This window comes from Prunus persica, chromosome G6 (assembly GCF_000346465.2).
Source record: "Prunus persica cultivar Lovell chromosome G6, Prunus_persica_NCBIv2, whole genome shotgun sequence".
Taxonomy (NCBI): Eukaryota; Viridiplantae; Streptophyta; class Magnoliopsida; order Rosales; family Rosaceae; genus Prunus; species Prunus persica.
Window position 1 is genome coordinate 1,714,568 of NC_034014.1, and position 15,401 is coordinate 1,729,968.

Here is a 15,401-nt window from a genome sequence, read left to right on the forward strand (position 1 = left end):
AGATGGGGTAATGAATGAGGTGCATCATGCAGAACAATATTATGCTGCTTAACTTTGTGGGTTCCACTCCATGGCTTGAAATTTACTGTCTAACTTCCTAAGCATAAGCATATCAAAATTACTTGGCAATTGGCATGATTAGTTGGGTGCTTGACCAAGAAAAACAAAAGAAACTATCTATGCCATGACTCATGAATGTAATTTAAAGACAAAGAAGAGACCATGTTCGTCTGAAATTCAAAAGTCATTTGCAGATGTGAGTTAGATCAGTTGGTGAAAGGCAGTGTGTCCACTCTCCTATGCACTATATTCAATTTCCCTTCTCGTAGATTAAAGTAGTTAGAATACTGTTGTGTAAAAATAAAAGTTTGAAACCCCAAAGTGAAACACATCGGGCTACTTTGATTGTTCATTTTTTAGGGAATGAAGCCCAAATTTCGTATGTTTTTTTTGAAAGGAAGCCCAACTTTCATTGATCCTTACTGTTCAATCCACACTCGAATACTTGACCCGCCAACTCGAAAATTGAAAAGGAGTGAAAATATTCCGTTGCCGCTAGAATAAACCAATTTTATTGGTCCACTTACAGTGCACACGGATCGCTATCCCTAACAACCTACAAAAAATAATATCCACCGTTGATAACAATACGAATCAACGCTCCATATCCACCGATCCAAAACTTTCAAAATTTGACCAAAATTTCAAACCCCGCCGCTTCTCCACACTCTCACTCTATAAATAAAACTCATCAAAACCTCCCCAATTCACAAATTCATATTGGCCTCCTTTTTCTCTCATTTTCTCGCTAACCAAACACCCAAATCCTTCCATCTTTCACATCAAGACCAACTCCAAATGGCTCGTACTAAGCAGACTGCCCGTAAGTCGACCGGAGGCAAAGCGCCACGTAAGCAGCTGGCCACGAAGGCTGCCCGTAAGTCAGCCCCGGCGACCGGAGGGGTGAAGAAACCTCACCGTTTCAGGCCAGGAACTGTGGCTCTGAGAGAGATCAGAAAGTACCAGAAGAGCACTGAGCTCCTGATCCGCAAGCTTCCATTTCAAAGGCTTGTGAGGGAGATCGCTCAGGATTTCAAGACCGATCTCCGGTTCCAAAGCAGCGCCGTGGCGGCGCTGCAGGAGGCGGCGGAAGCCTACTTGGTGGGTCTGTTCGAGGACACCAATCTCTGCGCCATTCATGCCAAGAGAGTCACCATTATGCCCAAGGACATCCAGCTCGCTCGTCGGATCAGAGGCGAGAGGGCTTGAGGAGATTCAGAGAGCAATTTAGGAATTATCTAGTCTATGATGTTTAAACGGCATGTAGTTAGTTGTAGATGTTTGCTTTATGCCTTGGTCTTTGTTTTGGTTGTGCTGTGACGACAAGTCGTTGAACCATTCAGTTGGGTTTGTGTAATGCAGGGGCGTAATATGGATTTGAAATCTAATGGCTAGTTGGATTTGTGTTGATATTGCTGAATTCTTGTTTCAATTGTTATTTGTCTTTGCATTTCCTATTTAAATCTCTCCTTGTATTGCCAATTGATATTTGCATATATGATTACGTTTTGGGCTTAAACATGTCAAAATGTGGCCAAACAAAAGGGTTCATTTTCACTCAAATTGGGATTATTATTGGGTGTTCGTTGGATGACATGAAATGTAGATGGGCCTGAACCCAGAAATTATCCCAAAAGATTTGACTTTTCTAAGCGTACAAGTAATGGAAATGTGATAATAAGGGGTTGTGGGTGTGGGGGAAATGTTATAATGAGGGGGTTGTAGGTGAGGGGATTTAATGAGGGGTTCAATCTAACTATTTAACAAGAGAGAAAATATTGAACTTGAATTTTTTTAATGATTGAATAGTTGGATTGAACCCTTTATTGAATCCATAACCAAATCCTCTTCTCTATAGAGCTCCTGTGGGTGAGGGGGTTTCAATGAGGGGTTCAATTCCACTATGCAACAAAAGAGAAAAAATATTGGACTTAAAAGCATTTGGTAAGGGCCCAAAACAAACAAAACTAAAGGCCCACATATTTGTGAAATTTTTTGCTTTTTTTTTTGGGAGCTTCACTAATATACTCAAAATAGGAGCTGAAATTATATATAAAAAAAACCGAATATGAAATGCACTTTAGAAACACACTCAAAATTTATTTATTACATAAAAAATAAGTGTTGAAATTCCTATAAATTACATGACTGCCATTGATAAACTTAAAATAAGCCCAACACAAAAAACTAAAACAAAACCCAAAATAAGCCTAGTAAGCCCGAAGTACATTATTAATATCATGTCATAGAAGTACATTATTAATATCATGTCATAGAAGTACATTGTTAATATCATGTCATAGAAGTACATTGTTAACACCATTTCATACAAAAAATCCGAAAAAGCCCCGCAAGACATTCGATATCCTTTGCAGAAATCACCTCCAATTGTCCATAGTTTCACCAGAAACAATCGCAAAGGCAAAAGGAAATACCTCTACAAGAAAAAAAAAATTACACTGTTAATACTCTGTCATAAAACTATCTTCCTAATAAAAATACATTATGCATATCATAAACTTCAAGTGCACAGCTATATATAGAGCAAAATATAGAGCATGCTTTGTTACTGAAAATCTGTTAATACTATGTCATAAAAGTATACTGTTAATCATATATTTTAAAAATCAATTCAATTGCAGAGTATGAACAATATAATAACTGTTCATACCACTTACTGGAAATTAACAACTACATCATTTCATTTGCATAATAGGTACGATAAAAATGTACAACTCCATACCACTCAAAATCAATACTCAACAATGATAAAAATACAGAGAATGACTCCATCTCAATAATAGTTGCAAGTCCTGACATTCAAAGCTGCCAAGATTTAAACAAACAAACCATATGTGTGTGTGTGAGAGAGAGAGAGAGAGGCATGGAATCATCAGCAGAATATTTAAATTGTTATTCAATAAAACTCATTTAAACAAGAAACAAAGCTGAACTCTCAAGATGTAAATTACATTGATTCTTTACACCCTACCCAGCTCCCAACAAGCAAACAGTTGTTACACATTCTAAACAGAAGATAGAGAAGCCAATCTGTGTCTTCCAATTGCATACCTCAAGTTGTTCTTGAAGCCGTTTTGGAGCCCCATATGCACCCACAATGCTTCAGTGATCCCCATACTCCTGCACGAGGTGGACAACAAAAGGTGAAGACTGATTTCAACTTAATACCTCACAAATAGATTCTAGTACAGATCTCTCGCAGAAAAGCTTAGCATTCCCAGTTGTATAGGTTAATAAATGAAACTTTTGTGCTAACAAAGAGGAAGAATCTTAACTAACCGGGTTAAATAGGAGATAAAAAAAACGTCATTGAGAAGAAGAAGGCGTGTGGGATTAATATATGCGAAGCACTAGAGAGATTGAGGTCTGACATTAGAAGCCTTCGGGACAGATCTGTTGTAGAACAAGAGCATAGATGGGTACTAAATTCCAAAGGAGGAGCTGCCTCACCAGCTGATCTGTTAAAGTTTCGTTGGCCTTGTGTTGGTCCATGGCTTTGAGACTGTTTGGTTTACTTTGAAGGCAGAGGGAAGAAGGGATAGGAACATAGGAGAGATGAGGGTTTGAAGGAGGAGAGGGAGTTTTTGTCAAAAATAGCCAAAATTTAACCCATGAATTCATAAATGTCAGTTTTTTAAAATCGTTTCAAATATAGCAAAAAACTCACTTAAATTGACCCAAACGCCTTCTAAATTATAACTCAATTACACCTAAAAGCTAAAACCGAAAATAGCAGGAGCACAAAAACAAGATTGGCTTCGTCAACTTAATCATGCCTATGAATCCTATCATAAAAATGACAATGTAATTACCAAAAAGAAGAAGAATAGGAACAGCTGATGTTTTCATAAATCCAAGCAATAAAAATCATCTCTGCGGCTATGGCTTGATTCGGTGGGTTTGGGAGTTTTTTACAATAAAAAAAGTTAAAGTCAGTTTCTTGACATAATAATTTTTAATTAAGAAAAAAAAGTTGAATTTTCTTGCAAAATTCGTATCATAAATACTGCTAGTCTGCATATGATAACAGGGGTTAAACTTTCTTGCAAACCATCATATGTGTTGCTGCCTTCCCTCAGCACAAAAGGTCAAGAAAAATTGCAAGGCCCTCGCTGTTCATAGACTATCTTCCCACAACACAAACTTGTCTATATTAACTTTGCTTTCCATTAAGGGTGATTGGCGAGAGGCAGTGTCCTTGTGTTTGAGGGTAGGCTGGGTGGAGGGTGAGGCTTGTGCTCTAGGTACGGCTTGGAAGAGCATGCTTTTTTGTTAGGTTTTAATTTAGAGGGCATTTGGGTCAATTTAAGTGAGTTTTTGGCTATATTTGAAAGTTTTTTGAAAAACTGACATTTATGAATTTGAAGATTAAATTTTGGCTATTTTTGATAAAAACTCGAGGAGAGGGGCTTCAGGCTTCAAACCTCAGGGAGTGGTTTTGTCGAATTTTTATGTTCTCTGCATTCTATAGATTTTAAATAAGATCCAAAATTAATTTAATGCTAAAAAGGGTAATAAAGGTATTTCATTGTATTAATTAAATTAAAAAAAATATACAATTGTTGATTTTTTGGTTTATTTTGGGTGTGTTTATATACATTAAATAGTTTAGGATTTATTTATAGTTTTATGTCTAGGAATGTTTATTTAACTAATTTTCTATTTTTTTTTATTGTCATTCAAATCATATGGGAAGTTGATTACATCGTTTAATTAATTTTTAGAAACCAAAAATAAATAAATTCGTGAATCCCCGTAGTAGAATTGTCATGTCAAGTGAAACACAGAATTAAAAATAAAACAATCAAAACTAGAAAAAGGAAAAAAAAGAAAAAAGAGATACGTTTGTAATCTGCCAGACGAGACATGTCAATTTTGATGTGGGTTATATGGAAAAACAGCCAAGGTTGTTGGTGTGTCATTTGGCAAATGCCAAATAGGAAACTTACCAATTACACCACGATTTTAAACCCTGCTTGAAAATGAATCTTAGCCGTTTGCAAAATCCAACGGTCCGGATTTCAAATAAGAAAATATGACCGTTGGGGTTGAAATTTCGACCGTTGGGGCTAACGTCGGTTCGGGAGCTTCAAATAGTGCCCTTTGCTTTGCTATTAGACTCATGAAACAAGAAACGCAAAGCGCAGAGCAAACAGAGAAATAGAGAGAGAAAAGAAGGAGACTTTCCTTGGGGTGAATTTATTGGATCCAGAAACCCTACAAGGCTACAGATCTCAGCAAACCATGGAGCACGCTAGAGCAGCAGTTCTTCCACAACAACCCAGAGGTATTCGCCGAACCCACCTTCTGATTTTTTATTAGAACAACGATTCTTTCAAATTTCATTTTGGGTTTTGGTACTTTTCTTCGTTTAGCATATTGGGTTTATGTTTCTGCGATAATGCCATGGGTTTTTATAGCATTCATCATTTTTATTTCTGAGAGCTTTCGATGTTGTTTTATCTGGGTTTCTCTTGCCCTGATCATTGGTGGGTTGGGGTTATTCATCTACATCAGTGCAAGATTTATTTTTTCCCAAATTTTATTTCATCATTTCAGTTTTTATTATTATTTGGATCTGCCCTTTTCTGTTTCTTTCCCTATTTGTAAATTTGGAACGCAGAATTGATTGGGTTTCTGGTTTTTGGGTTTACTGGGTTTCTCTTCTTTGATTGATTGGGTTGTAGCGATTTCAGATTTCTTTTGGGGGTTTTTTGTATTTTAATTTCTTGATTTCGGCCATTTTCATGTATTTCTTTCATTCAGAAAATCAAGGTTTTTTATTTATTTATATGTTCATGTTTGTTTTTCTTATAGGAAATGACAAAGTCAAGAATGAAGCACAGAGAAGGAACCGGCGTGTTCTTGGAGACATTGGTAATAATCTTGAGGCTGGTCGTATTGTTGAAGGGAAGCCCCCTGTTCAGATTTCTCGCCCCATAACTAGGTTTATTTCTCTCTCTCTCTCTCTCTCTCTCTCTCTCTCTCACACACACACACACACACACACAGAGGCGAAATTACTAACAAGTTGTTCTTGACTTGCAGAAGTTTTCATGCACAACTGTTAGCAAAGGCACAACAAGCACAAGCAGAAAAGAATCATGTGGTAATAATCTTGAACCACTGCTTTTTATCTCTTTATATAATGAATATCAGTTTTGAATCTTGAAGTTAATTGTTCATGGTATTCGGCTTTTTAAATTTGTAGAACCCTGTGCTGCCGGTTGTTGAAGATAAAAAACGAGGTCCTGCCAAGAAGGCGGCAGTGGTAGTAGCGCCCAAGAAGGCAATTGAAAAGCCAAAATCTGAGACTGTGGTTGTTATAAGTTCTGATGAAAGAGTAAAGGATAAACCAGTGAACCAATGCAAGCCAGTAGACGGGCCTTCAAGGAAGGAAGTCAAGACTCTGACTTCGATCCTCACAGCTCGAAGCAAGGTAAGTTTGTTGATTTTCTAGCATATTGAGAGAGAATTGCTTCCTTTTATTTGTTGGGGTATTTAATTTTTGTTTGCTGCAGGCTATGGCTGGTGGAGTTAACATCAAGCCAAAGGAAAAGATTGTTGATTTTGATTCAGCTGATGTTAATGATGAATTGGCTGTGGTGGAATACATTGATGACTTGTACCAGTTCTACAAGCTCACTGAAGTATGTTCTTGTTCTCTTCCCCCCTCACTTCAAATTTCCCCTTTTCCTATCACTTCTCTTACCAAAGAAAACTTCCTTGTGCAGGATGACAGCAGAGTTAATGATTACATGGAGTCACAGCCAGACATAAACCCAAAGATGAGATCAATCCTCATAGACTGGTTGGTAGAAGTTCACAGGAAATTTGAACTGATGCCTGAAACCTTCTACCTGACTGTGAACATAATTGATCGATACTTGTCAAAGAAGATCGTTTCTAGGAGGGAACTTCAGCTAGTTGGTATTAGTTCTATGGTTATAGCATCCAAATATGAGGAAATCTGGGCCCCACAGGTAATGTTCTCTTATTCAGTTGTTTTATGAATTATTCATAGTTGATTTCAAACTTCTATATTTTTTAATCTGAAAATGGGTTCTTGATATGCAGGTCAATGACTTTGTTTGCTTATCAGACTATGCATACACTGGTGATCAGATACTTCTGATGGAGAAAGCAATTCTGGGGAAGTTGGAATGGTACCTGACAGTTCCTACCCCATATGTCTTCCTGTCTAGATACATCAAAGCCTCTGTTTCACCTGGTGAAGAGGTACTTATTTCACCATGACAATATAACCATGCATATTTTAAGCTCTATTTTTAGTGAAGTAACATATACTAATTTGATTCTCTTACGTTTGTGTAATGCAGGTGAAGAATATGGTTTTCTTTCTAGCTGAGCTCGGAATTATGCATTATCCAACTACTACTCGGTACTCTCCATCCCTGATAGCTGCTGCAGCTGTCTATGCTGCACGTTGCACCCTCAACAAAGCTCCTTTCTGGACTGAAACTCTGAAGCACCACACTGGCTTCTCTGAAGAACAGTTAAGGTAATGTCTTCTTCTATACATAAGTTATAACCCTCTTCAGTTATAAATTATAATTAGCATATTTGCAGTCAATATTTACTAATTGTGAAGTGTTGTGTTCTTTTGTCATACAACAGGGATTGCGCCAAACTCCTGGTGGGCTTTCACTTGAAAGCTGCAGAAAGCAACCTTCAAGCAGTTTATCGGAAATTCTCGAAGCCTGAACATGGTGCCGTTGCTCTTTTCACTCCGGCCAAGAGTTTTCAGTCCTCATCTTCTTCTTGAGCTGATTCAAGTGTTGTGTTTATGTTGAGTCTTGTTTACTTTTTGTAGACAAAAGCACCCATATCCCCATATGTGCCCATATTTCCATATGTGCTAGTGGTGTTTTTAGATTGAGTAATGAGTATGAGAAGATTCTCACAACCGTATTGTTCTAAAATACAAAACATAGTTACGTTTCTGCTGATTCAGATTGTGTATTAGATAGATAAGATCAGCTGCAGAGGCTAATGGTCCAATTGCTGCAAGCTCTATTCTTTGTATTCTTTGTAAGGAGTTTCTTACTTGGATTTGGATAGAAATCAAAAATATTAATGCATTAGAAAACAATTGATTGGAGTAGACGAAATACTGAAAAGTAATGTTCCTTCTACAGTATTAATTTCCATGTTGCATGTGAGAGAGACTTTTGTCTGAAATGAACCAAATGAGAAATTACTTGAAGTGTGTATGCAAGCAGCAATAATGCAACTTCGCATTACATCCTAGTAAAAATTGAAAATGTTTAAAATAAAAACAAAATACGCACTTTTCCCTCTTTTCTTACTTTTCATTCTTTTTCTTCTCTTATTTCTGTTTACATAATAAATTTAAAATAGAGCAAGACTTGACTTCTTAAAATTGAGGACCAGCTTCTCCTTAAAATATTGACAAAGTTTCAACAAAAATGTATAAAGAAATATTAAAATAATTTAACACATGTCAAAACCATTGATTGTAAAATAATACAATATACCTAAAAATGATAAAGACCACTTAACCCTAATCAAAATCACAAAATTGTCTTAGGAATGAAAAAATGTGTGGGTCCCACCTCAAAATCTGTAATCACATCCCCTCAAGACGAGGAATTGGATCAAATAAGGAGGGGTAGTTGATCTGATTCCCATTCCATTTTTCCCTACCTTCTAAAAATACCCTTACCACTTTAAGATAATTACAAAACACCTCAAATCCTAGACAAAATAAAAACTCACGTCACTTTAATATTATCAAGATTATGCTTAGGTTATTATTATTTAATTTTATTAAAATAGTATTTGAAATTGGTTAGTTTAGCACCACAATATGGAGGGACATGGACATAAAACAAAACTATTGACACTTGTTATGTTCTTCCATCCCATAAAATGAAGAAACCAAACTTTGAAGCCACTTTGTTTTGTTTTAAAAATAAATAAATAAAAATCAATGGTTGTTTATTAATCACCATTGGAAAAAGCAAAATTTTTTTCTTTTCACCTTGGTTGCTAGTCTCTACTTGTCTTGTTATGCTTCTTATCACTGTCATATTATTTTTTTTTTCTTCATTATACTCCTTATATTTTTATATACTAATTTTTTTCATCACTCATATAGTATCTTATATTATTCAATTTGCTTTTTTACAAGTTATTCAAGTGAAAAATATATATTTATACGTGCAGGGCATCTTAGTAATCAAATTAGTTTAGGTTCTGATTCATGAGACTTAGTAAACAATAACAATGGGAATCAACTCTATTCCTGTGTTGATTCCATATGGTTGGTAAACAACTTAATCAGAATGATTCTTCCCATACTGATTCATTACCTCCATGATTCCTAAATTCCCTAATAACAATGGGAATCAACTCTATTCCTGTGTTGATTCCATATGGTTAGTAAACAACTTAATCAGAATGATTTTTCCCATACTGATTTATTACTTCTCTGATTCCTAAATTCTCCAATTCTTGGTAAGTAAATGGCCCCTTAGTGTGCTCTCAAGTGTGAAAGGACTCGCCTCGAATTTTCTCAAAACCCGAGACGAACCCTTTGGAATTCCTGACATCACCCCGATGCCAGACCCACTTACTAAAAACCGAGACTTCCTGCCGAAATTTCGGCAGAGTCTCCCCTATAAATTGGACATTTCCTAAAATTTATACCTGCATAAAAACTCATTTAATATTCCCAACTGGCAGCATGCACAATCTAATTTCATGCAATTCACACAAATGGCCTTCGGCCTTTCAATACTTTCTCAAACGACTACCAAACAGTTCAATTACAATTTATGACTAATATTTAGTCTGCGGCTGCGCCTAATAACCTTAGGCTGCCTACGTACCCTCCTTGAGGGATCAAGCCACACGTAGTTCTTCCCTATACCCCAATTCCACACTTGGGGCGATACCTTATTTCATTTCTTTGTATCCCACATAATCTCCACATACGCCGGTACAACCAACGCCACGTATGGAGCCTGTCAACACGCCGGATAACCTACGCCACGTGTGACCATGTCATACTATCATAATATCTCCCCATACGCCGGTACAACCAACGCCACGTATGGGGCCTGTCCCAACGCCGGATAACCTACGCCACGCGGGACCTCAACATCATATCACAAATCTCCCCATACGCCGGTACAACCAACGCCACGTATGGGGTCTGTCGACACGCCGGATAACCTACGCCACGTGCGACCTCAACACAATGTCACATAGCTCCCCATACGCAGGTACAACCAACGCCACGTATGGGGCCTGTCTCAACGCCGGATAACCTACGCCACGTGAGACCTAACTTTCACTTGGTGGTGCTTGTAATGAATCCAAAGTCCGAGGAGGTATCTAGGGTAGTGCGTATAGCACTCCAAACTGACATTCTAGACTCTGTTGTACCCTTGTACAACTTATTATAATTATAATAATAAATATTAATTCTAATATTGTGTAACCCCTCACAATAGTCTAGCACCCGAAAATCTCCCCTGGGAAGGTAAGATTACTCCGGGAGACTCACGGTCAACCCAGGGTTAAACTACTCTAACCCTGGTCAAACGGACCTGCGGAACCCACGACCTCCAATATCCGATCCGAAGGTCCCTATGGGTTCTACCAGGTACAGGACACTTGTCCTGCCAGTTTGGTTCAGACCGGACGGTCGGATTGCTCACGATCGCACGATCCGACGTTTAATATAAAATATAAAGTTTAAATTATTATTCGGAACATCCGGGGCTCCGATTCACGATCCGTGAATTCCTACACGATCCTAGAATTACCTAGATTAACATATATTAAATTTGGGACCATCCAACTGTCCCAACCTATCGAACCCGGATAACGCACACTATGCCATTATCCGTTCGATAGTCAAACGACGTCCGAATTGAGATCCGCAAAATCCTACGCACTCGTGACAACCTAAGGATCTCATTGGAACACATCGCTACTTTTTCTACAGTGCCCACGCGCCGGCAGCGAGTGGGTGCCCAAAGCGATAACGCTTCGCCGGAAAATCTCAAAACCACGGCTCCAAACTCCTACCCTAGGTATAACACCCTATTTGGAGCCACTTTTGTTCTTGGACCTACCCCAAAAAGTGGCCGGAAATGGCCGATCACGGCGGCCGAAGTTCGGCCGATTTTCAATTCGAAAATCGGGTTGTCTACGCTAAGAATCTATCTAATCCTACCCAACAGGCAGCTAGAGCATGAAAAATATGTGAGAAACCATACCTTGCTCGTCGGATTTGGTGGCCGGAGGAGGGAGATCGACGGCGGCGAAGATCGGACGACGCCGGCCGCTTCTCCTCCATTTTCCGGCGAAACCGCGGCGGCTGGAGGCGGGAGACGGCTGGGGCTGGAAGAGGACGACGCCCCGGTCATTTTGGTACCGGCCCCGTCCACAGCCGTGGCCGGTGGCCGGAGTTGCGAGAAGAGAGAGAGGGAGAGCTGACGGGAGAGAGGGAGAGGTCGCGGGAGAGAGAGAGAGAGAGAGAGAGAGAGAGAGAGAGAGAGAGAAAAACTAGATTTTATTTCGAAATATTTAAGATTATGCCACTGGGCTTCTTTTGACCATATCTCTCTCGTTACAACTCCGATTCGAGTCCACTACGTGTCTATGAACTCGTCTCAGTACGACCTATCCAAAAATACTAGTCACTGCCCCAAACTCTCTTCGGTTAAAAATATGACCAAAATGCCCTTAAATAATTAAATAATTAAATAATAGTTAAATTTGGGGTCGGGGTGTTACAAAGTAGCCATGGGTTCAAGCCCTCATGGTACTTGGGTGTGTGAATTTCCCCTTTCCCCTTCCTAGTTTTGGCAAAAATCAAAATCTTAAGAACTTGGAAAATCAAAAATCAAAATAAAAAATCTTAAGAAAGAAAAAATTTAGTAAACACGAATAATATATAATAAAAATTGAAAAAGTTTAAAATTTAAAATAAAATAAAAGGAAAAAGAAAATACCCACTTTGCCTTAAAATTTGAAAAAATGTTTTATTTATGTAAAAACATATCCCCACGTTAGTTTCCACCACCCCAAAATTTCTTTATATTCATTTTTTCCTATTTCTGTTTATAGAATTATATTATATATACCATTTTTTATATCAAATTATATTAAATATACCTACGAAAATGAAAAAGACCAGCGCGTGAACACATTCTTTATGGCCTAGTATGGCAAATGCCAAATAGGAGTAACTTGCCAATTACCCCCATCTTGAAATTCAATCGTAGCCGTATGCGAAATCAACGATCGAAATTTCAAATAAACAATTTGACCGTTGGAGCCAACGTGGGTTCTCGAGCTACAAATATTGCCCTTTGCTTTACTTTTAGACTCCCGAAACAAGAAACACAAGCGCAGAGCAAACAGAGAAAGAGGGAGGGAGAAAAGAAGGAGATCTCTGCCAACCATGGAGGACGTTAGAGCAGTGGTTCTTCCACAACAACCCAGAGGTATTTACCGATCCCAGCTTCTGATTTTTGAATAGAACAACGATTCTTTTAAATTTCATTTTGGTTTTTAGTACTTTTCTAGCATACTGGGTTTATGTTTCTGGGATAATGTTATTTGGGTTTCTCTTGGCCTGATCATTGGTGGGTTGGGGTTATTATTCCATCATTTCAATTATTTGTTTTCTTTTTCTTAAATTTGGAACGTAGAATTTATTGAGTTTCTGGTTGTTGGGTTTACTGTTTGTTCTTTTCATTTTTCCTGCTATGATTCTTTATGGTTTGGGTTCAGTCAGTGCCAACTGGGTTTCTCTTATTTGATCGATTACAGTTTTCTCTTGTGGTTGTAGCGATTTCAGATTTTTTTTGGGCGGTTCTTTGTATTTTAATTTTTTAATTTCGTCCTTTTCATGTATTTCTTTCATTCAGAAAATCAAGTTTTGTTAATTTACATGTTCACGTTTGTTTTTCTCTAAGGGAATGACAAAGTAAAGAATGAAGCACAAAGAAGGAACCGGCGTGTTCTTGGAGACATTGGTAATAATCTTGAGGCTGCTCATCTTGTTGAAGGGAAGCCCCCTGTTCAGATTTCTCGCCCTATGACTAGGTTTCTCTCTCTCTCTCTCTCTCTCTCTCTCTCTCTCTCTCTCTCTCTCTAATTTACACGTGCAATTCCTAACAATTTCTTGACTTGCAGAAGCTTTCATGCACAATTGTTAGCCAAGGCACAAGCTAAAGCAGAAAAGAACGGGGTAATAACCTTTTTACCACTTTTTGTCATGAAATTCTAGTTTTGAAACTAGGAGTTTTTATACCTATTCATGTTTTTGGCTCTTTGAATTTGTAGAACCCAGTACTGCCGGTTCTTGAAGACAGGGCAGCTGCTCTTAATAGAAAACGTGGTCCTGCCAAGAAGGCCGCAGTTGCTCCCAAGAAGGCAATTGAAAAGCCAATATCTGAGACTCTGGTGGTTATAAGTTCTGATGAAGAAGAAGAAAAAGATAAACAAGTGAACCGATGCAAGCCCATAGAAGGGCCTTCAAGGAAGGAAGTCAAGACTCTAACTTCAATCCTCACAGCTCGAAGCAAGGTGAGTTTAGACGTTCTTTTCGTATTTGTGATGACTTTTTAACACATTGTGAGAGAAATGCTACCTTTTATTTGTTGGGGTATTAAATTTATGTTTTCTGCAGGCTATGGCTTGTGGAGTTGACATCAAGCCAAAGGAAAAGATTGTTGATTTTGATTCAGCTGATGTTAGTGATGAATTGGCAGTAGTGGAATACATTGATGACTTGTACCAATTCTACAAGCTCACTGAAGTATGTTCTTATTCTCTCCTCCCCTCACTTCAAATTTCCCCTTTTCTTATCTCGTCTTACTAAAGAAAACTTCCTTGTGCAGGATGACAGCAGAGTTCATGATTACATGGAGTCACAGCCAGAAATAAACCCAAAGATGAGATCAATCCTCATAGACTGGTTGGTCGAAGTTCACAGGAAATTTGAACTGATGCCTGAAACCTTCTACCTGACTGTGAACATAATTGATCGATACTTGTCAATGAAGATCGTTTCTAGGAGGGAACTTCAGTTAGTTGGTATTAGTTCTATGGTTATAGCATCCAAATATGAGGAAATCTGGGCCCCACAGGTAATGTTCTCTTATTCAGTTGTTTTATGAATTATTCATACTTGATTTCTAACTAGTATCTTTTTTAATCTGAAAATGGGTTCTTGATATGCAGGTCAATGACTTTGTTTGCTTATCAGACTATGCATACACTGGTGATCAGATACTTCTGATGGAGAAAGCAATTCTGGGGAAGTTGGAATGGTACCTGACAGTTCCCACCCCATATGTCTTCCTGTCTAGATACATCAAAGCCTCTGTTTCACCTGGTGAAGAGGTATTTAATTCACCATGATTTGTGATAAATATCGATATTGAACCATACTTTAAGCTTTATTTGTAGTAAGTAACAAATACTAATGTGGTTCTCTTACCTTTTTGTAATGCAGGTGAAGAATATGGTTTTCTTTCTAGCCGAGCTCGGAATTATGCATTATCCAACTACTGTTCGGTACTCCCCATCTCTGATAGCTGCTGCAGCTGTCTATGCTGCACGTTGCACCCTCAACAAAGCTCCTTTGTGGACTGAAACCCTGAAGCACCACACTGGCTACTCTGAAGAACAGTTAAGGTGATGTCTTCTTCTGTATATAACCTTCCTCAGTTATCAATTATATTCGGGTATGTGTAGCTGTGAGTGGGGAAACAGATGTGGTTTATATTTACTAGTTCGATTGTGTTCTTTGTCATACAACAGGGATTGCGCCAAGCTCTTGGTTGGCTTTCATTTGAATGCCGCAGAGAGTAATCTTCAAGCAGTTTATCGGAAGTTCTCAAAGCCTGAACATGTTGCTGTTGCTCGGATCCCTCCTGCCAAAAGTTTTCTGTCCTCATCTTCTTGAACTGATGAGAGTTTTGTGTTCTTGTTTACTTTTTGTAGACAAAGCATCATTATGCCTGGTTTAGATTCTTGGGTAATCATCCATATGTAATCTTCAAGCAGTTTAGATTGGGTATGAGAAGATTGACCGTGTTGTTTTAAAATGCAGTATGTCTATCTTGATTCTTGGGTCATGTATATCCTTAGCTCTCGGATAATGTCTTTGTCATTTTTTCAACATCCAACAATATAAGCCAATTTTAGTGTTACTATGATGTCAGTTCAAAGTTTAGCCTGCTGTGAACACCAAACTGGGTGCAATCTTTTTCTTGCTGCAATTTCAATTTAGATCATGCAGTTTCAAT

At 38.1% G+C, this 15,401-nt stretch overlaps 3 protein-coding genes across 3 annotated transcripts; all 3 read left to right on the plus strand.

The window, feature by feature from the left end:
* LOC109949804 (histone H3.2) lies at nt 752-1,480 on the plus strand. The gene has a single exon (XM_020566287.1). It carries the CDS (start codon nt 859-861, stop codon nt 1,267-1,269), a length of 411 nt encoding a protein of 136 aa, XP_020421876.1. The 5' UTR covers nt 752-858; the 3' UTR covers nt 1,270-1,480.
* LOC18773524 (G2/mitotic-specific cyclin S13-7) lies at nt 5,219-8,213 on the plus strand. Its single transcript, XM_007206739.2, has 9 exons — nt 5,219-5,368; nt 5,899-6,028; nt 6,130-6,190; nt 6,293-6,520; nt 6,603-6,731; nt 6,816-7,064; nt 7,159-7,320; nt 7,422-7,603; nt 7,720-8,213. The coding sequence occupies exons 1-9, from the start codon at nt 5,326-5,328 to the stop codon at nt 7,865-7,867; spliced, it is 1,332 nt and encodes a 443-aa protein (XP_007206801.2). The 5' UTR covers nt 5,219-5,325; the 3' UTR covers nt 7,868-8,213.
* On the plus strand, nt 12,484-15,307 carry LOC18775528 (G2/mitotic-specific cyclin S13-7). The gene is made up of 9 exons (XM_007206547.2): nt 12,484-12,587; nt 13,062-13,191; nt 13,282-13,336; nt 13,432-13,674; nt 13,778-13,906; nt 13,989-14,237; nt 14,332-14,493; nt 14,606-14,787; nt 14,914-15,307. The coding sequence occupies exons 1-9, from the start codon at nt 12,545-12,547 to the stop codon at nt 15,056-15,058; spliced, it is 1,338 nt and encodes a 445-aa protein (XP_007206609.2). The 5' UTR covers nt 12,484-12,544; the 3' UTR covers nt 15,059-15,307.

Coding starts and splice junctions, on each gene's coding strand:
- LOC109949804 (XM_020566287.1), top strand. CDS start 859: ATGGCTCGTACTAAGCAGACTGCCCGTAAGTCGACCGGAGGCAAAGCG.
- LOC18773524 (XM_007206739.2), top strand. CDS start 5,326: ATGGAGCACGCTAGAGCAGCAGTTCTTCCACAACAACCCAGAG. Junction 7,065..7,158: donor AGGAAATCTGGGCCCCACAG/GTAATGTTCTCT, acceptor CTTGATATGCAG/GTCAATGACTTTGTTTGCTT. Junction 7,321..7,421: donor CTGTTTCACCTGGTGAAGAG/GTACTTATTTCA, acceptor TGTGTAATGCAG/GTGAAGAATATGGTTTTCTT.
- LOC18775528 (XM_007206547.2), top strand. CDS start 12,545: ATGGAGGACGTTAGAGCAGTGGTTCTTCCACAACAACCCAGAG. Junction 12,588..13,061: donor TCTTCCACAACAACCCAGAG/GTATTTACCGAT, acceptor TTTTTCTCTAAG/GGAATGACAAAGTAAAGAAT. Junction 13,675..13,777: donor TCCTCACAGCTCGAAGCAAG/GTGAGTTTAGAC, acceptor TGTTTTCTGCAG/GCTATGGCTTGTGGAGTTGA.